Source organism: Cimex lectularius, unplaced genomic scaffold (assembly GCF_000648675.2).
Source record: "Cimex lectularius strain Harlan isolate CLEC.00 unplaced genomic scaffold, Clec_2.1 scaffold72, whole genome shotgun sequence".
Lineage (NCBI taxonomy): Eukaryota > Metazoa > Arthropoda > Insecta > Hemiptera > Cimicidae > Cimex > Cimex lectularius.
The window spans coordinates 974891-997218 of record NW_019392678.1 but is presented as its reverse complement, the minus strand read 5'-3'; the positions used below and the strand labels follow the sequence as shown (position 1 = coordinate 997218).

The window sequence follows — 22328 nt, the reverse complement described above, 5'->3', positions numbered from 1 at the left end:
AACAGACATTTAGAATTTAAATAAATAATGTTACAAAGTTACAGGAAATTGAATTATATGCCACATTGCAACACATTCCAATGTTTCGATAGGTGTTTAAAATGGACTTTGAATTGTCGATTTTTAAAGTTTTTTTTAGCTCACACAATGCCTTTGCAGATCGAACATTTACACGGTTTAACGTTTTTCAGACTGACAAATAGAGAGAAAAAGAATATGGACAGCTAAACACATACATATTCTCTCTCTGTTTAGTTCTCTTAAAGAAAAAAAAATCAACAACGAATAAAAATGTAAAAAAACCTTCCCAAACAGAACTGCCTGATGATATCTTGGGTTCCAGGACAAAGGAACGAACAACATTGGCCAGAAGAGGATCTGCAAGACCATACATAGGCCCCGAACCTATACTTGGGATAAAAAAAGCAAATGTAGAATCCTCCATCGCAGAAAAGGAGAAGTGGATAAACTCTAGCGGTGCTAGGCACAGTAAACTTTTGTGAAAACAACCCTTATCAAGACTGGCAAACTAACTGCTGTAGTTTTAGAGGGCCAAATTCAGAGAAGCCGTAGGCAGTCACTGGCATCTGAGAAAACATGTACATAACATGGGCGTATATAACGATGATTACATTTGCAGATTATTTAATGAGGAGGAAGAAACAGCCACTCCGTATCTTCTTCGAATGCGGCTCAATAGAGACATAACTTAGCATACAGAAAAAATCTAGGGAATGAAATTGTAGTCATTGTCAGACCTAATACTTCTGAGAAGAAGGATTAAGTCGATTGCACCAAACTAGGGAACTTGGAAGGTACAGTAAGCCGTATGGATGAAGCACAAACCCCGGCTTCCTAGTATCCTCATCTCCACCATAATCATCATCACCCCTTTAATATTGAGTATTACCACCTTTAGCATGAATGCCTTTGCATTCCTTGGAAAGGAAATCAAGAACAGCCATTTCCAACTCTTCTAGGGTGTTATGACACAGGTTTCGCCGTTGTAATCGTCTCTTAAATTGTCCCAAATATGTTCTATTGAGTTCAATTCTGGACATCGAGCTGGCCACACCAAGCACTCAATTCCACTAATATTCAGGTTGCCATCCACAATGGATTCTCTATTGTGCCTGGCATTATCCTGCATTAGAAAGAATCTCTCACCCACATGGCAATGGCACTACATTCTTCAATTATGCCTTTTAAGTACCTCTGTACTTTAGAGAGATTTTCCTCGTTCAACCAATTTGGTGCGAGCGTCCAAGAAAATGGCACCTCAGAAGATCAATGAACAACCATCGACCGTCAACTGAAAAACCATACCATACAGCATGTGGCGTACCTTTCTCCTGAGCGTCTCCATCTGAAATTACGCCCATCTGAAGATTTGAGGCCTACTCCCACTTCATCTGTAAAGAGAACACAATGTTCCAATGTCAAATTCACATTTTCCCGTGCGAATTGAAGCCTGGCCATTTTCTAAGTTGCGGTAAGAAAGGGTCGACGAGACGGGTGCCGGGCCCTGAGATTAATTTCATTGAGCGTTTTTCTTACAAATCGAAACATCAAATTTGTAATCTCATTTCCCTTAATGCTTCGTACAGTCTGATGATGGATGCATCTCTCTTCTCTCCCATCAGTAGACCTAGGTCGACCATGTCCTTGCTTTCTTTATATATATTTTTTGTATTATAGCTTGTTTTTCGTTTGTTTTCATATGCTTAGCTTTATACACTGGTATAATGGAACGCTGCAGTTTCGTAGAGCCTGATGACAGATGCTTTGTCTATAGGCCTAGGTCGACCCTGCCCTGGCCTTCTAGTGTGAAGTCCTGTTTCTATGAAGCGCCGAAGAACCATTCCTACTGTAGAGTGACTTACAGTCATTTTCTTGGCGACTTTGCGCTGACTCTATCCTTCCTCTAATAATTCATACTCAAATGCCTGTCTGCAGCGATTGAAAAAGGTTTAAGAATAAGAATAATATCAAATGAAATCAACGAAGGAAATGGATTAACTGAAAGCGATCTTTAGGCGTAGCAGGATAGAAGGGCATAACAATAATTTTTGTGAAAATGGGATTAATCAGTACAAAAGTAAACAAAGCTTACAATTATTTCGACTACGATACTTGGGTTATGGTTGTTTGCGTTTTGATTTTTGTTTTTCTTTAGAATGAAAAAATTCCAGTAGATAAGCACCACGATTTAACCAACGATGATTCACCATTAGAAAAGGGTGATTCAACTGACTATCTGTACTTCAGCCAACCTTGAACTATGTATTATTGTAGTTTCTGGAACTAATAGAACAAAAAAAAAGACTTTTCTCTTCTCAAAGAATTGTTTCATCCTTTATTCGTTATGCCAAAGTCGATAATTAATTACAAATGTCACGCAAGTCGTGATAAACGACTCGAGAGATAAAGAATGTTTGAAGTTTGAAACCACGATGTCATGTGCTTTTGATCCAAGTGACTTACCACAGCTTTTAACATACGAAAAGTTTTTTGAAGCCGGGCTAATTGAAAAGGTGATCGGAAATGGGAAATGACCTCGTGTGGTAACGACACCGATTATCTCTAGGATTGAGGAAATACCAAATGGAACTTTCAGACGAATCACGTATCCTCGTCCAGTCCGCGTTTCAACAGACATGCATATTCAAAAACCTAGTTGGAAACAGAAAGTGTTCCATTTATTCGAAAGTATATTTTAGAATCGTCTGTAGATTCATTTGAAGAAAGAAATGGGTTCAAAGGTCGATTAATATTATTTTTTGTTTCAAAAAAAGATAGACTCTTCACCTTTTTAGTTTTCAGCTCTTTATGTTGCAAGAAGAGAATCAATCGTGTATTTGCTGGAATTGAGGAGCATCTACTTCGATCTAGTTCCTCGGAACCAAATGATTAATTGTTCACTTTAAACTTTTTATAATCAACTTAACAATGTACTTACCGTCCTGGCTGAAAAATACTCATCAAAAAAACAGCAAAATATACGAGAGCTGTTGCATATTTTACAGGTCCTTGATATTCGAACCTTTGTCTAGCATGCTTACCTCCTCCCCTTCGGACTACTTATTGGATTAAGCATTTGTGCTTAAAGTAGGAGTAAAAACTGGCTTTATCATGTTTCTTCATTCTAAAAAACGGAAGGACTGCAACTTACATGCTTTCGAATACTCTATATACATAGGGATTTCGTCAAATATTACTTTAATAATAGTTGAAATAAATAATTGGAAAATTGTAAGGACCTTCCTTTATTAGCGGAAACAATCCCACCCAATGGAAAATACAAAAAATTTTTAACAACCGTAGAACATAAAATCATGTTGTTCATTACAAAAATTTGAAATAAGCTGTGCGTTTTGGTTTAAAAATTAGTAAGATCCACCATATTAAAGGTGTATGGCGGCCCCAGAACCGGCGTTTTTCCTTTACTCAGAACCTAGGACACCAAGATGTCGGGAAAAATAATTGCAGCCTTGACATTCATGATTCAATGGCCTGCTACTTCTTAACAAAAGTGAAACGAATTGAACTGAGGAACTGGGGAAATTACAATCAGCCAGAAAGCTACAGTGCGTTGAGAATACCAAATCCTCCCTTCCTAGTATCTTCATACTCGTTTTTCCTGGGGTTACATTTTTTTGTACATATGACCGAATCCAAATAAGAGGTAATAATCCTACACTACTTTCAGTTTTAAACACAAAATCCAAAAAAAGTCTAAACCTTGAACGATCTAAGGTCATAATTTCAGTACGTATCTACAATACATGATTATTACAAAAATTGATATGAATAAGTAATAGAATCATGCGTATTATTGGTTTCGATATGCGTAAAACACATTTCGAAATACTTACGTAATTACGTGTTATTACGTACAGCATTCAATAATGGAGATGTAGAGTTACCAAGCATAAAGTATTCGATAAGGATGAAAAATCTGAATTAATAAAGGAAAGTCTGTAAAAAAAGACGGAAGTCTAAAAATTGAGGTGTCAGGTTGGAAATGATTCGTAGAATTTGAGCGATTTTGATTTACGATTTGTCGTAAAGTAGTATATTTATTCCTAATTATAATCATTAATGTAGACACATTTTTTCATCTTAAGATCTCATGTATACCAGATCTAAATTTGCAGATGATTTCTTCTTTCTAAGAATTCTACATTTTGATTAACATTTCCAACCTGACATAAAATGTTTTCTAATTTAATTTAATTCCGTTAACCATTTCTCTCCAATTGAGATATTATTATTGTATGCATATTTTTAATTTCGTACCGATTTTTCATTCTTATTATTCTAATTGCAGTCAAGTAGTATCTAGAAATCTTTGGATGAATTCACGCTTCTTGCAATTCCATGCTATTGCAGAATTTGCGCCTATTGAGATTCTTTATTGATAATTCTTCTTCTTATTATTATTATATAGATTTACTTTTCAACTTTTTATTTCACTTGTATACCAATAAATTACTAAAATTGTAAGCGATTTCTCCTTTGTAAGAATTCCACTTTTTCATAAACATTTCCAACCTGACATAAAAATTCTTTATAATTTATTATCTACTCGTTAACGATTTTTATTCCATTGAGCTCCTATTTTGTAATCATGATTTTCGTTAGTATTACCCTACTTCAAGTGAAATAATAACTAAAATTTATGAAGGGCGAGTTCATGTTTCTCGCATTGTCGACAGATTTGTCGCCTATTGAGATATTTTGATATTTTATTAGTAATTCTTATTTTTATTATGCACAGATACAAATAAAAATCCTCGTGTAATCCGATTAGAATAATAAATAAAGTTTTCGTATTAGGCGAAAATTCTGTCACTAGATTGCCATGAAATTGAATTCGAAAGAATTTTTGTGTCAAGTTGACTCAATGTAGTATATTTATTCCTATTATAATCATTATTGTTGACACATTTTTTCATCCTTAGATCTCAGGTACACCAGGTCTAAATTTGCAGATGATTTCTCCTTTCTAAGAGAAGGAGATTTTGATTAACATTTCCAACTTGTCATAATTTTTTTTTCTAATTTATTATTTTTATTCAATTGAGAACCTATTTTGTAATCATAAATTTCATTCGATTCAAGTCAAAGAATAGTTAGCTATTTTAGAATTTGTGAAGGTCGATTTCATGTTTCACACAATTCCATCGTGTTACAGATGTGTCGCCTATTGAAATATTTTATTAGCAATTCTTATTTTTTATTATGCACAGATACAAATAAAAATGCTCCAGCAATATGATTAGAATAACAAATACAGTTTTCATACGAGGCGAAAATTTTGTAAGTAGATTGCCATGAAATGGAATTCGAAAGAATTTTTGTGTCAAGTTGGAAATGCAGATCAAAAGGGGGAATTCGTAGAATTTGAGCGATTTTGATTTACGATTTGTCGTAAAGAAGTATATTTATTCCTAATTATAATCATTAATGTAGACACATTTTTTCATCTTTAGATCTCATGTATACCAGGCCTAAATTTGCAGACGATTTCTCCTTTCTAAGAATTCCTCATTTTGATAGCATTTCCAGCCTGACATAACTTTTTTTTTTAGTTTAATGTAATTTAATTTGAACTGTAAGTTAATTTGAAAATTCTGTAACTAATTGAATTCGAAAGAATTTTTGTGTCAAGTTAGAAATGCGGATCAAAAGGCGGAATTCTCAGAAAGGATAAACCCATTTCGGATGTGATTAGTAGTCGTTTACACCAATACCGCCTACTCGTGTGATTCATCCTTTGAAAACGATGAGTCATCTAATCGTTGGATAAAGTAGTAGATGATCTTTTGAAGTGTTCCCCTTGGGGGTGTAGACAATGGTAGATACCTATAAAAAAATCACTTTTGTTAAGGTTTTTCTTTCCAAATTGGCTTTGTACTTTTTCTTTAGATCAAATTGAAACTTAAAAGCCGACCTGAGTAATATTGAAAAAACCCCGGCCAGTTAGCTCATTGGCAACTGCCTCCCTTCTACCATTTCTGACACTAGCGCTGCTCAAATCTGCCAGTTGTGTTGTTAGAAACATCACAAACCTTAACAGTCATTGTTGCAAGTTTGTTGAGTTCTCCGGAGTCGTTAGTGTTAAATTAGACACCGAAGATCGTTTGTTTCTTTTCTTTTTTTATTTAATAAAAAATAGCTTTTTTTTCGTTCTTAATTCATATTCACATTTCATCGTGATCCCTAGGCGTTTATAAGAGGGGCAAGATGATATTCCCCTGGAAATCTTTGATTTTTTCATTCCTGGGTAAGTGCGTATGATTTAAGTTTTGTCTTTTTTTATTCTTTCCTTTATTTAATTACGAGAACTTTTTGTTTTAATGTGATTTAAAGAACACAGATCAACTCTAAACATGGTTACTTATTATAATTTAATTATTGATTGTGTTACAATTTGACACAAAGATATATTCAATAAATTTAATATAACAATTTTTATATTTTTTTATACGATAATACACTATTTGCCATTGGAATGTATGTAAATCATAATTTTTTATTCAGAGAACTTTTTTTTATCATAACATAACGTTTATGTAATATATAATTATTCTTTACATAATATGCAAGTTATATATAAGTTATATATATCATATTATTAAAAATTAGTTAAAGAGCTATTTGTACAGAAAAATGAAAATATATATTTTACAAAAAATATACGTTTATATGAAATAATTATATTTTTTATATGTATTTTTGAACGTTATGATTAATAGTTATATTTGGTGAATTTTTAGTGTTTGTGTCGTTTCGATATTTTATTGTATTATTATTTTGAAGTGTCGATATTTCACAACAGAGTGTAATAATTTAGGTGTTTTTATGTCAGGTTTAGTGCTTAGGCATAAATCACTTGGTATTGTCACAAATTGGCGAAATCGTCCAATAATTAGTTTTAAAACTGGAAATGATCGAGGAGAGCGTGAAGAGTTGGCAATTTCATTGAACAGGTCTTTGTGGTTGGGGTGTTTTATTTTTCAAACCTAGGTTCCAACTGCGAAGTTGCGAGAATAGATAGTTTTTCTAAATTGATTTTTTTGCTTCTCTGTTAGATAATATTGTTTATTTTATATGTTAATTTACTGATATGATGACGTTTGTGATAAGATTCGCCTGACGAATTTTATTTGTGTTTTCCCCACTTTCAAAATAAATAAAAAAATCTATTTTCTCTACATATTCTTCAGGTTTTTATTGTATTAGTTCAATACAGGCAGAATTTTTCTGGTTTATGATCAGTTACAGCTAACAGTACTTTATCCGGCTTTATTGTCGGGCTTAATTTTTTTTTTCAGGTAGATTTCAGGTAAAGGGAGATCCTTTGTATAAAAGGGGGTCGACTTGTCCAGTAAAGTAGTGAAAATTACACTGGGTGGTCCATTGGCCTTTGAGAATCTCCTATGACCGAATTTATTCTACAATTTGAAAAGAAATTTAACTTTAAAAAAATCCAAAGGGACTTGAGTTCAACTTGCAAATTTAAATTGTGAGCCTAGGTTGCAGGAAATACGAACCTTCTTATTATTTTTTTCTACTTATGGAGGCAAAAGTCAATAAACATTTTTTTATTATTTTTGCAATCTTGCCCCAAGGGATATTAAGTATTCTGGGGAAGTGAATATGATCAAACTTCTCTGTTTGTATCGGTTGTGGTTTATATTAATTTGTTGGAATGTATGTAATTTATTAGCGTGAAAGAAAGGGGTTGTTTTATCCTACCATTGTTTACTTTATTCACATTCTTTTCTTTTTTTAAATTATTTTATTTGTACCCAATACATATTCATACATATTAAAGATGTGATTACAAAACTTTTTTTCACACAGTCACAACACTAACACTAATGCTAGTTAAATCCATTATGTTTAGTGGTCTAATTGACCAAATTACTTCTTTCAAATAATTATTCTTTTTATGTTAGGTTTTTTTGGTTGAAATGAAAAAAGCCATTGTCACTTGTGGAATTTGAACCGACGACTTTTGGCTCAATACGCTGTTGTTCTAACCACTTGAGTTATCATGATTTAGAAAAATTGGCAAAAATGAGGGAAAATTTGAAAGGTTGTGAAGTTGAGATGAAGAGTTGGTGTCCGAGTGGATCGAAGTCATGATAGCTCAAGTGGTTAGAGCAGCGGATTATTGAGCCGTAGGTTGTGGGTTCGAATCCTGCTTGAAACTAGCTTTTTCATCTCAAAACCTTACTTAAAAAGACTAATGCTAGTGTTGCAGAGGACACATGATAAGAGAAACAGCCAATGCTGAACTCACTGTGAGGGATTAAGGGGCAAGGGGTCTTCAGGCCATCGTTGATTAAGGCGATGTGACAGGTTCTTGGGATGGGAATGTGTAGAGGGCTCATGCAGTACTGTTAGGATTGGCCGAGAGATTGGTATGAAACTTAGAATTGGGAACGGATCAGTTCATTGACAAAAGGAATGTTGAGGTCATTGTGGATAGTAATAAGGAGCGTTGACAATTAGTCTGAGGGCTTTTGATTGGAAGGATTGGATGAGCTGCATGTTGGATGGCTTGCCAGAACCACACAGTTCCATATCTAAACGTGATCGCAGTAAAGTCTTGTGTAAGATTAGTATAGTTTTGACGGTCAAGGCAGATTTTGGTCCTAGTTTGTAGCTTTTTGATGCGTTTATAGCTGGTTAGCTAACCAAGTCTTTTGTTGAGTTGTCTCTTAAGTCTTGTATGGGGATTCTATGTCAGTCTGCTGTCTAGGTACAGTCTTACTTATTTGGCTTGAATGGAAGTTGGTATTTCTTTGTTGTTTATGAACAATGTGAGGATTTATGCACTATTCATTAAAAAAAAGTCATGCATAAAAATATAATGCAGGGCCTCTGGAATTGAACCCGAACCTTTACCTTACAGTGATGACCACCGTGTCAAAGCCTACACCGTTGCGGACACCGACCCCTCTTAGAATGTATGTTTTCATTGGTCAATTTGTGAGTTTCATACATCCAATTTGACTGTAATTTTTTAAAAACTTGAGCATATATATGAACATATTTACTTAATACAATATTTGTAGTTGTAGTTATCAAATAAATGTAATAAATAAAAAATACATTTTTCAAAATCTAATATAAACTTCCTGGTTATATCTCATCAGATACATTTAGGATTTTAACGGTAAAACGATTAAGAGATGCAGCAATTGAGAAATGGATTAGTCTCAGCCTATTTGAGGATGGGCTTGTATATTACAAAAAAGAATTTTATAATATAATTTAATTAACAACTATGTCTAGACACTTAAAACATGTTTATACAAACTTCAAGAAATGTAGAAAGTTAAAAGAAAGTTCTCTGACAAATTAACAAAATAAAAAAAATGATGAGCGATACAGTGCCAGTGATGAAATTTACATTAATTGATAGTTGATGAAGCTGCAAGGGTGTGATGTACCATTTTTTTCTACTAGAAGATAGCAGGAGGTCCTTTCCCAGCGAAGGCTAGTCAGAGAAGGCCACTGGTTTTCTGCCCTTTTGCTCCATGATGTAGTACCAGAAATACGAATCATTATAGAATAATTAATTTTTTTTTTCTTTTTCTTCTATCCTATCCTATCATTCCTATCAACCTGGTCTGACTATTTTCATTGATTTTTTCTGCTATATATGTATCGGCATTTTTGCCATCTTCAGTGGTTTGACTTGTGCCAAATTCCTGTTTAAAATTTTATTTTTCTCCTTATTTTTAACAATAATGAACAATTTCAATATTTTGTTCTAGACGTTTAACACTAGTACAATGCAAAAATAAATCATTGCTTATAAATAAAAATGTTTGTAAGTCGTATATATTCAGCAAATCAAAATATTTAAGAAATCTTGTACTCTTTCCATAATATAATCATAAAATAAAACTCGTTTTGGAATGTGCATTCATTTCTTGATATAAAAAAAATTATGGTTTATATTCATTTATATTGCATTATGAAAATATCTGGATAAAATGAAAAAATATATTCACATACTTGTAATATGTGAACAGATGAATTATTTGAAAAAAATCTTTCAAATTTTGAAAATGTATTAAAAAAAGGCTTGGTCTAACTTGCTGGATTTAAACACATTTACCTCAATATTTAACTGTAAATGAATTTTTTAAACAAAATGAATAAATAAGTTATTTAAAAAAAAAAGATTCGACCCAACTGGCAACAATGAACCAAATTTTGTTTGATTTTAGTCATTTTTAGAGTTGGCAGTTCTCAATTTAAGAAAAAGAAGTGATATTCGTTGTCTTCTTGTGTGTATTAAAGTTATAAACTTAGACAAGCCTTCTTTGTGTGTGTTTGCGAGTTGATCATCAAAAGAAATTTGCGATAGACCAAATTAAAAAGTATATGGAAAAGTTTTCCCCGAAAGTAACTATGGACAGCAGTTGAAAATTGCTGATTTAAACAGTCTCCTTTTTGCTGACTAATTTGAATAAATGGATATGCTGAATAATAGAATTTTTTTAAATTTAAGAAGGATCCAGTAAAAAAGATGTTTCATGCGTAATTTGTTTTTGTTATGAAATTAAAAACTGAACTTTGCATGTATCTTTATTTTTATTAGTTAAGAAGCTTTGGTGTAATATGTATGCAAATGACAACATGAAAATGACAAAATTTAATTAACAAATTTTGGAATTATGTCTTATCGTTTCTCACTTTTGACATACATGCACAATCTCAAATTATAAATTTACAAATTACTACAAATACATAACCAACCATTTTTGCTCCTTATCCTTCCTATGTCTGCTGTGGGTAATTCTGAGCCAGACATATAGTCAATGCAAAGCACCCTCCTATAGAAAGAATATTTCTCTGTGGGTTTTGAACCACTAAACCATCTCCTGGTCTCTGCATATGAGCGATAGCCAACCGCTCTTATTGTTAGTATTAAGAAAATGAGGTTTTACATTCTCTTCCTTTTGCTCGACTATGGCTGTAAGGATTGCTTCTTGTATAGATTGCATGTGAGCTCAAAAGAGTTTAACGGAGGTCCGACACTTGTTGGCTTGTTTTTATTTATTCTATGTTATTTCTTTTGGTTCTGATTTTTGTTTTGAGGTACCAGAAATTTCTATTTTTGTCTTCTTTATTTATTTATTTTTTTGCTAAGTCTATTTTGGAGACCATCATAGGTTTTAATCTGGCCCCATATATACTGTGGTCTTGTTTATTATTTTTTTTATACATAAAGTTTAAAGCATGCTTCAGTTATTTTGAAGTATTTGATTTTCTCTCTTACTTTAGGGATCTTTATTTCTTCAGCTCTGGGTGAAGTTTCAGCTGAGTTTATTGTTAAGAAGAGGGCACCAGTGGCCGCAACAGTTTGAATCCATCAGCTCTCATCAAAGGGCTTAAAAAAAAAAAAGACACCTTGAGGGGTTTTTTTTTTTTGGATACCAGGGACTGGAGGAGTTCCCTCCTGAGCACTGCAGCTGAGCTGTACAGCTTATTGTACTTTATCCCTGGCACCATATTTTGGGGGAGGGCTCGCAACACAAATGTGAACTTGAGCCCCCGTTGTACTGGTGTTCTTCCATCGAAGAAACTCATTTTTGAAGGGGGTTGGGACCAAATTCAGGGTGACTGAGATCGTTCCCACCCCCCTTCCATTGATGAGTGCCATGTCAATTTCTTTCAATTGCGGCCACCGGTCCCCTTAGGTGTCAGAAAAGTCCAGAGGCGACGGTGGGGATCGAACCCACGACCGCGGGATCTACTAGCCGAGAGTCTGACGCCTTAACCACTCGACTATCGCGGCCCCCTCCACCTTGAGATATCACTTCTGCTGTTGCAAACCACCATTAAAAAAAATGTTAAGAAAGAGTTACAAGGAATTAAAAGGAGTTATCCTTTAGCTGCCATGTCCATTTTTGTTAGTTTTGTTAGATTAGGGGTGTTCTTTATCCCCAGAGAGGAATTAGGACCAGCAGCAATTTGTTGAAGAATTAGGTCTTCATGAGAAATTTTTGAGTTATTCAGTCCTCCAGATTACGGCCCCTTACTGGGAAGGCTATTTACTGTTGGAGGTCTCCTTGTGTTCAAAGTTTGTTCACTAACGGCCAGGTATACCATGCATCTTTATGGGCTGTATGCTTTCCACCCTTTCAGCTATGGGAAAGAGATAGGGATAGAGGATTAAATGAATTGCATGTATGGTAGATGAGGAATGTTTCATGTTGAGGGAAAGAAGGAAAGAAAGATGCCCAGAGCCCCATTGGTCTACTCGAGGTCTTTGCACTCTAACCCAGGACACCATTCAGTGGTTTGAGGTATCCAACTTGGGCATTTTCCAATAATCACTACAGGGAGGGGGTTATAGATAGATATAGATATGGTTTCAGGGTGTATTATACTGTGCCCTTTAAGAGCTATTGTATCCCCCGTGCTCTGCCTAAAGCACATCGGTGAGTCCTATTTCATCAAGAAACTTGATTAGCAGGCCCGGTTTCAATGGTTGAAGCTCTTCTATGGTCATATTATACATCCCAAAACATTTCCTCCTGCGGGCTAGTGTGGCTCCACAGTTTTTTAGTAAATATGTTGGTGTCTCTTCTGCCTCCTTGCAGAATCTGCATGTGCCATCTTGGATTATTCAAATTTTCTTTAAGTGTCCATTTAATTTGCAGTGTCCAAGTAGGAATCCTATTAGGATTCGCACTTTGTTCCTTCTTCCCTTGACACCTGTAATTTCTTTCCTTCCAAAAGTGGTTCGAAGATTCTTGGATTGTCTGTGTCCAATGAGTGAATTCCAAAGTTCCCTCATTTTCTTTTTGTCCTTCTGTTTGAGATACTCGTTAATAGTGTGGGTTCCTATGCCACAGAAGGGTTCAGGTCCTGTCAGCAGTAGCAGCCCCTTTCCTTGCAATGGTGTCCGCTTTCTCATTGCCTTCTACTCCTGGGACCCAGCAGAGGCTGACTTTATTCTGTGTACCTAGTATGTTCAGTTTGGTTTTGCAGTTCAGCACCATCCTTGAACTAATGATATTTGAGCTTAGTGCTATGATGGCTGCTTGGCTATCAGGGAGGGGGTTGGATTTATTAAATTTATGACCATCTTGGTCTATTGCAGTCACAAAATGCTGAAATGTGTTTTATCTATTTTTTCTTTTCGATTTCAGTCACGTTGTGCCTGGGAAAGTATGTTCAAAATGAACATCACAACTCCCCTGAATCGACACTGGATCCAAACTGCTACAGAGGCCAAGAATATTGGTGTAAGAATATAACGTAAGTAAATATTTAATTTTTTTAAAAATATATATTTCTTTAAAACTTGTAATATTATTTTCTAGAACATCGGTACAGTGCAATGCATTTAAGCACTGCGTCCACGGTGTCTGGGAGAAAGAAAAGCCAATTGAACTTGATGAGTCTACCGTATGTCAGACTTGTATCGACATGGTCAAACTAGCAAGGGATCAGCTAAACAGCAACGAAACACAGGTAAGTGTTTCTATTATTTTAATGTCTTTTTAAAACTATTCCGTGTGTGGTTAATCAGGAAGAACTACGTCAAGTCTTGGAAGCCTCTTGCAAAGTTATTCCAGTTAAAGCCCTAAGGAATGATTGCAATAAGATGATGGACGATTTCGGTTCATATCTTGTTGACACTCTTTCATCCCAAATGGACCCTAATGTTGTATGCTCTGTCGCTGGACTTTGCTACAATGAAAAACTCTCTCATCTCAAGGTAATGTGATAGCAATGTAGAAACTGCAATTTTTTTTTTTTACTAATAATTAGCAACTTTACAGACAGGGGAGAAAGTTAAGTTGAATTGTAACAACTGTTTTGAACTTATGCAACAAGTTAAAGGAAACATTGAGTACGCATCCAATGATGATATATTCACAGCTCTCTCCGGTGTAAGATTTCCTCTCCTTTATTAAAACAGTATTATTAAAAATAATTAAATTGTAAAAAAAATCAATATTGTAGATTTGTGGAAGATTGGGATCATTCTCAGACATTTGTGCTTCGTTGATTGCTGAGCACATGGAGAATGTAGATGCGATGATCAGGAATTACATAAGACCAAAGCCGGTTTGTACATTGGCTGGAGTTTGCAGCAATAAATTTCACACTCACGAAAAACTAGCTAGAGTGCCTGTAAGTTTTCTTCAGGAGTCCTATCAAAAATTAAAAAAAAAAAAAAAAATCGTGAAATGGTTATAAAAGATTTTTACCTGCTTTTTTTGTAATGTAAATCTTACCGCTCCTCATTTTTATTTTCTACATGCTAGAATTTTTATTAGCATGGAGGCGCCTGTTTTGATCCTTCCCTTTCGCCAATTGGTGTATACACAATTGTCTCTGCTTACTTGATTTCAAATAGATACTTGCAATTTTATCCTTTTTTCAAATAATTATTTCCTTTCAAAGGGACTTTTCTTTGTAGGTATTACTTTCTGTAAGAAACAGATGTTACTGAAGTGAAAGGTCATAAAATTATTTTACAAATACAAATATCGGGTATTGAAATAACTTTTTAGATTTACACAAACAATAAAATAAACAAAATTTTTGTATTTTATACAAATTATATATTAATAAAAAACAAATAACATTATACACACATAATATTTCATTGTTTAAAAAATACAAATCACCCATATAAATCTGAAGTTTTGCCCAAATCTGACTAATAAACTAAAATTATATATTAAAAAAAATTTTTGATTTTGATACAAATAAAACTGCAATTATGGGAAAATACAAATTCTAAAATTATTCTAAATATATTACAGAAACAGAAATACTCTTACGATTCAATCTCAAATCAAGCTTCAAAAATGATAAAAATGTAGTTTACTCTCTCTGCATTCCATTTTGGTGAGTTTTTCACTCCCAGGACCTAGTTGTGGTTCTGCCTTCTTGCAACGTTTTCAATTTACAATTTTAAAAATTTACCGACAATGATTACAAAAATGTAAATAAAGAAACAAAAATAATTGATTAAATTCACTAGTTTTGTGTGACAAATTAATATCTTTCATTTAATTAAGGTTTTTAGTTGAGATAAAAAGTCAGGTCACGAGCAGGATTCGAACCCACAATCTTCAGCTAAATATGCCGTTGCTCTACCACGATAAGTCACAATAGCTCAAGTATCTAGCTGAAGATCGTGGGTTCGAATCCCGCTCGTGACAATGACTTTTTTATCTCAACTAAAAACCTTAATTGATTGAAACAAAAATAATGCTTTTACAAAAATTCAAGGTTGTTGAAAGATTAAAATTTTTGTTTACCTTTTCGGTGTCCTAATAAAAAATATATAGTTAAAATAAATTATATATATGCTTAAACTTAATTTAAAAAAAAAAGAATAATTGATTTAAAAAACAGTAGGAAGTAAATTCACAATAACTTCACAGTAGAGCTAGAAACGGACTGTATGGTTGAAAAGTTGGCAAGCCACCTAAACACCAAAGGTAAAAGATGCAAAGAAAAGTAAGGGAGTGAGTGCGCCAATCGGCTTCATGCCATCTGCCATCTGACTGGCCGAACCTGTATTTCGCCCAGGCCGAATGTGTTAAAATTCATCAAAATACTTTTTTAATGCATGACAGTTCTATAATGTAATAAAATTTTGTTCAACTAGTGTAAAAAAAATTCTGTTTAGGTTGGATTCAGATCCAATGTTGAAGTCATCCATAATGACGATTTGCCTTGTGAGCTTTGCGAACAATTGGTCAAGCACTTGAGAGACGAATTAGTTGCCAACACAACAGAACAGGAATTCAAACAAGTTATTCATGGCCTTTGCATGATGACTGTTTATAAAGATAAAGTAATATATTTTAATATATTTAGATTTTACTTAACGTTAAAGATATATTTTTTAAATTTTATTACAGTGTGACAACCTAGTAAATGAATATTATTCCTTGGTGTATCAATTTCTTGTTAATGAATTAGATGCTAAGGCTTTATGTCAGGAAATCAGCATCTGCCCACAAAAGGCTGGAAAAGTAATAACAATTAAATTGATATTATGTTTAAAGATGTTTTATTTATTTTTATTATTTTTAGGTCATTCGTCCACTATTGTTGGATAGAGAGTCTCGTAAGCATTTGTTATATCTTAGACCAATAACTCTTCTATATTTTATATTCTATAATTTAAATTCATTCTATTTTAGCCCAGCAACTTCCAATTGAAAGAATGACCCCATTGACAATAATCCCTGGCTCATTTAAAACCCAAAACGGCCTAATGAACAAAGAATTGTGCTCTTTCTGTGAATACTTCCTTCATTTTGTCCAACAGGTTTAATTTTACAATGCAAATTAAACAAAAAAATTTTAAATTTTATTTTTGTATTTTAAAGGAAATCTCTTTACCGAGCAGTGAGAAGGAAATTTCCGATGAAGTAAAGAAAGCCTGTTCTAAACTCCCATCGACTGTGACTGAACAGTGCGATTCTTTCGTGGACACGTACATGGCTACATTCATCGCCCTTCTAGCCCAAAGAATTGACCCGTCTCAGGTAGGTTATATCATCTATTCGAGCTTTTCCATGTACATACCCAACGTAAAATATTTCATTGTGATATAACTTTTTTGTCACCAGGTCTGTCCCCATCTTGGAGTTTGCCCTGGCACACTTGTAGCGGTTGAATACAACGATAAACCGACTTGCCCACTTTGTTTACTCGCAATGGAAGCCACCTTAAGGAAAATTGAAAACAAGACAGAGGTATGTAATCATTTTTTGCTGAATAATATAACTTAAAAAAATTATCTTGTATGTGGTTGCCCAACATTTGTTTATTTTTATACATATAATGTTTTTATGTATTTTTATATTGGGAATGTGCTTTTTGCTTTTCGATTAAAAGGAGATCTAACATCAGTAAGGTATCGAGAATCAATAGATCATTTTTAACCAAGTCACTATCATACCTATTTATATCATGAAGTAGTGCGGTTGAGTTGTTAGTGTTTGATACTCGTTTTGCCCTGTCAATACTTCTGGGTTCAAATCCCAGCATCGGTCTTTTTTCATTGTTTCATTGAGATCTATTTAAAAATTTACTGGTCATAACATTTGTCACAGCTCAATTAGTTGATGTAAAGTCCTTTCTTTTTCCTTTTACCTGGGATGTATTATATTTGCCACAGTAATGGATGTATTGGGTTGTCCGGAAAATAATGCAGGATTTTGGTATTAAACAAAAAAAAAGAAACTAGTTACTTTAAAGCAATGTTCTTTAATCAAAATAATTNTGACATTCATACAAATGAGTAATCCTGTAAACGTAAACAGAATATTTTATATAGATTTTTTTTAATGAAAACTTAAAATCCTGCATTATTTTCCGGACAACCCGATATTATTAACTATTATTTAGCAAATAAGTTATTTCTGCCTTATTGTTTATTTTTTGGCTAGTGAAGTCACAAGTGGTGTTAATAGTCAATTAATATCTATGCCTGTGTATAAATTAAAAATGAAATTGTTCATAACACGTTATGTTTACAGACTGATATCGATGACGCTTTGGATGATCTTTGCTTGATTGATGTATTCCCTAATTCACTCACTACAGAGTGTGTCAAATTCATAACGGACTACAGGAGGCCGATCACAGATATGATTCTTGCCGAGTTTACATCTCAGGAGTCTTGCGTTTACATCGACCTTTGCAAAATCCCGCATTCATTCTCAGAAAATCTTCCGGTAGCTCTTCCAGTCGGAGACACAAGTAAGCAATTGAAATATAATTTATTGTATATTATTATTCAGAAATCGTGGGATGCGGCCTGGTGTGATGTAGGTTTCAGAAAAACATTTTCTTTGTCGTGCCAACGTTTCGATCTTTATTGAGATCATCTCCAGGGCCTGGGATTTAAAAACATCGTTTACATTTAGTAAATACATTTAGGATGTGGAAAAGTGAATTTATACAATGCAATATATATATATATTTTATATTCAATCAATGTATTTCTACTCACTCAAAGTGTTTGTCTTCTGTGTAATTGTGCCATCCTTTAGGAACCATTTGTTTGAGTTAGCAGGTGTTTGTTTGTTGATTAAGTTATTTAATTTTTTGATGTGTTTGTTTTTAATTTGGTCAAAGTGGACGTTGTATCCATCTTTTTGATGTGTGTAAAATTCTTTTAAAATGACTGTAGGTATTATGTTGGCTGCACTGAGTTTTAATGTATTTGTTAAATGTAAACAATGTTTGTAAATCCCAGGCCCTGAAGATGATCTCAATAAAGGTCGAAACGGCATGATAAAGAAAATATTTTTCTGAAATCTACATCACACCAGACCGCATCTCACAATTTCTGAATAATTATCGATTAACGGTCACTAATCACCACACGTTAATGTATATTATTAATTAAATTCACTACTTTTTGTGGTTCGCTTGAGCAATTAATATCATTCAATTAATTAAGGTTTTTAGTTGAGATAAAAAAGTCTGTGTCACGAGCGGGATTCGAACCCACGAAAAAATGGCCAAAAGGAGGGAAACTTCAAAAAGGTGGGGTTGAGATGGGAAGTTAGTGCACGAGTGGATCGAAGTCACGAAAGCTCAAGTGGTAGAGTAGCGGTGTATCAAGCTGAAGGTCGTGGGTTCGAATCCCGCTCGTGACACTGACTTTTTTGTCTCAACTAAAAACCCTAATTAATTGAATGATGTTAATTGGTCAAACGGACCACGATTAGTTGAGATAAAAAAGTCAGTGTCACAAGCGGGATTTGAACCCACAAAAAAATTGCCAAAAGGAGGGAAAATTCAAAAGGTGGGGTTGAGATGGGAAGATAGTGCCCGAGTGGATCGAAGTCACGAAAGCTCAAGTGGTAGAGTAGCGGTGCATCAAGCCGAAGGTCGTGGGTTCGAATCGCGCTCATGACAATGACTTTTTTATCTCAACTAAAAACCCTAATTAATTGAATTATATTAATTGGTCAAGCGGACCGCGAAAAATAGTGAATTTAATGAATTAAAATGAAGTATACTTCACTAAAGTTCTCCGTGGCCATTTCATTTGTTGCCGAGAATCAAATAGATGACACGACATTTGAAAAATGGCAAACAGGAGGGAAAATTCAAAAAGGTGGGGTTGATATGGGAAGTTAGTGTCCGAGTGGATCGAAGTCACGAAAGCTCAAGTGGTAGAGTAGCGGTGTATCAAGCCGAAGGTCGTGGGTTTGAATCCGGCTCATGACACTGACTTTTTTGTCTCAACTAAAAACCCTAATTAATTGAATGAAATTAATTTGTCAAGTGGACCACAAAAAATAGTGAATTTAATGAATTAAAATGAAGTATACTTCACTAAAGCTCTCCGTGGCCATTTCGTTTGTCGCCGAGAATCAAATAGATGATACGACATTTGAAAAATGGCAAACAGGAGGGAAAATTCAAAAAGGTGGGGTTGATATGGGAGTTAGTGTCCGGTCACGATAGCTCAAGTGGTAGAGCAGCGGCGTATCTAGCCGAAGTCGTGTGTTCGAATCCTGCTTGTGGCATTTATTTTTTTATCTCATCTAAAAGCCTTAATTAACTGAAGTATATTATTAATAATTTATGTTTCAGAAACTAATGAAATTCGCCCAATTGGTAGTAGCAATTTATGTGTACTTTGTGAATTTGTTATGTCCAAAGTTGAAAACCTATTGAAAAACAAATCGAGTGAGGTAAATATTAAATGTGAAGCATTAACATTTCGATTGTTTAAAAATTGTAACTTTTTTTAAAGGAAGAAATAAAGGCCGATGTTATGAAAGTATGCAACTATATGCCAAAGACAGTAGCGGCAGAGTGTAAATCGTTCGTTTCTCAGTATGCCGATCTTGTATTAGATCTGCTAGCACAGGAAGTTGACCCAAAAGAAGTTTGCACTGCGATGAGTTTGTGTGCCAAAGCCAACACTCTTATTGCTGGTAAATAACTAATCAAATGTTCTTTTGTGAGAGTTTTTCTTGAGTTGTGAGTAGATGGACTTTAACTAAGCTTTTCTGATAGTTTTGGACTGCTTGCCAAGTCTTTTTTTTTCATTTGAGCGTATTTATGCTATTAAACTGTCGTCATTTTCTTGCAGGCCCGGTTAAAAAATGCATTGCTTGTGAGCTGCTTATGGATAGCTTGAGAACCATTTTGACCGATCCTAGCTTAGATCATGATTTGAATATGGATCTCCTTAAAGCTTGTAATAGCTTTCCTGAACACGAAATTTCCTTTGTAAGTACTATATAAAAAGGAAATTATATAAAGTAGAGTTAAACTTTTTTCTTCTTCAGTGCAAATCAATGGTGATGCAGCTGGCTCCACAAATTGAAGCGGCGCTCAGGTCTTTGCCAGTGGGCCCATTGGTTTGCAGGAGAGTTCACATGTGTGAAGACAATCACGGTCACAGAGTTCAATTGTATGGACAAATGGACAACTCTCAGTGCTATCTGGGTTCTTCTTATTGGTGTAGTTCAACAATTAGAGCTGCTGAATGTTTGGTAATTAAAAATAACTATTTAAAAAAAAATTGATTTTGACCTTTAATTAAATTTTTTTGAATTAATTTTCAGAAAATTGATTACTGCCAACTTAATGTTTGGCATGGCGACAAACCACCCAAAACTTACTTGAAGGGAACTAAAGTCATTTAAGACGACAATTGGATTAATAATTTATATTGAGACTGTTTTCTTAGAGTAATAATATTGTAAAAATTAAAACGTAGGAGTAATAATTTTGGAAAACGTTCTGTAAGATCTGTAAAAAGACATTTAATTGATTAAAAACTGTTTTATTGGATGACAAAAGTGTAAACATAATTTTTAAAAATGTAGTTACCAATAAAGGGAATACCGATTAACTCTTTTCTTATTGGTCATTTTAGAATCTACATATCAGTAATGCTCAAATAAAAATGCTGTAAAAACACTTAATTCCAGAATCATTTCACATAATTATTGTGCCTCAAACAAATTAGTTAATCCTTGTTTTTAAGGGAGTCTAGTTTTGATTTACATTGTTAAGAGAGTGCAAATAATAAAAAGATTGAGTTGTAAATAAACAAAATAATAAAAATAAAAAATAAAATAAAAAAGGAAGTCATTTTTATTGACATTTTGTTAAAATGATCAGAATCCAGAGTAATTGAAAAAATCCATTCCTAGTGCTGAAAAATTCCTAGAAGAGTAAGAGTTAAGTATTATTTACAATCTGTATACAGAAACATAAGCATACTTCTAAAAAAATTTAGAAAATTAAATCTTGCATAAAATTATGCTCTAATTTGTTGAGTCGTGAGGAGTGATCAGGAATAAAGTATTTTAGAAAAACATTTTTTTCCCGCGTTTCGACCTCTATTCGAGTCATCTTCAGGGCCTGAGTGAATTACAAAACTAATTGTTTGAAAAAAAAAAAAAATACAATACTGTTGTAAATATAAATCTTAACCAATTTTATATTTACATCTGTCTGGTCACTAAGAAACAGATTATGCTGTAATCAAATTAAAAGTGAATATGAAGAATGGCTATGTTGTAATGTTCAAATATTTTTCTAAGGATCATTAACACTTAATTGCTAATTTTTATAATTATTTCAGAAACTCTCGAGTTCAAAAAGCGTGCATTTTTAGTTTGTATTGGGATTAATGACCATGATTTGAACTTTTCATTTTTAATAAAATTAACAAATTTAAGAAAAAGAAAAAAGTAAAACAACAAAATTAGTCTTGTAGCACTTACAGAGTGGATAAATTTATTTACAAAAATTAAATAAATTTTAAAAATGAAGATGCCAACACTGCACGAAATGTGTTGACAGACAAAACCAGATAGAATAGGTAGACAAGGACGATCCGAGATAATCAAGCTGCAGGTACAACAGCTCGCAGGCATCAGTATTGTTGAGGACCACTAATCATCTTGATCATAAAAACTAAAAACCAAAAGGAACTGTTCAATTATTATTTATTATTTCTAATTAATTAAATGGTTAACTCCTATTATATTATTTATTTTCAAATATCTAAAATTAACAGTCCTTTTGCATGAATATTTATTTATTGACACTATTTATTTTTATTTATTAGTACTAGTATTATGTTATGAAATATTTTGTAGAGATATGAGAGATGTACTTGTAGCTTGAGTCATCTCTGGTTATCCAGGCCAGCCTATTCTTGGTTGTTTTGTCTATCAGACATTTTTCCGCTTATCTTCTTTCCTGGACTCTCTTGAAAATGGTGAGCTCATGAAGGAGCTGATGCAGGAAGGACTCAGGAATAT

General features: G+C 33.6%; 1 protein-coding gene across 1 annotated transcript; it reads left to right on the top strand.

Annotated features, from left to right (window-relative positions):
* The first annotated feature begins 6041 nt into the window (after positions 1-6041).
* Positions 6042-20905, top strand: LOC106667022 (prosaposin). Its single transcript, XM_024225535.1, has 18 exons — positions 6042-6289; positions 13191-13299; positions 13365-13515; positions 13574-13762; positions 13827-13937; positions 14011-14181; positions 15695-15862; positions 15930-16043; positions 16105-16138; positions 16215-16342; positions 16404-16562; positions 16647-16772; positions 17559-17781; positions 19633-19733; positions 19796-19979; positions 20138-20277; positions 20337-20543; positions 20616-20905. The coding sequence occupies exons 1-18, from the start codon at positions 6250-6252 to the stop codon at positions 20694-20696; spliced, it is 2436 nt and encodes an 811-aa protein (XP_024081303.1). The 5' UTR covers positions 6042-6249; the 3' UTR covers positions 20697-20905.
* Positions 20906-22328: the final 1423 nt, after the last annotated feature.

Excerpts from the sequence above, each read along its gene's own strand:
- LOC106667022 (XM_024225535.1), top strand. The coding sequence starts at position 6,250 with ATGATATTCCCCTGGAAATCTTTGATTTTTTCATTCCTGG. Across the intron at positions 15,863-15,929 it reads TGACTGTTTATAAAGATAAA|TGTGACAACCTAGTAAATGA; the intron begins GTAATATATTTT and ends ATTTTATTACAG. Across the intron at positions 16,044-16,104 it reads GCCCACAAAAGGCTGGAAAA|GTCATTCGTCCACTATTGTT; the intron begins GTAATAACAATT and ends TATTATTTTTAG.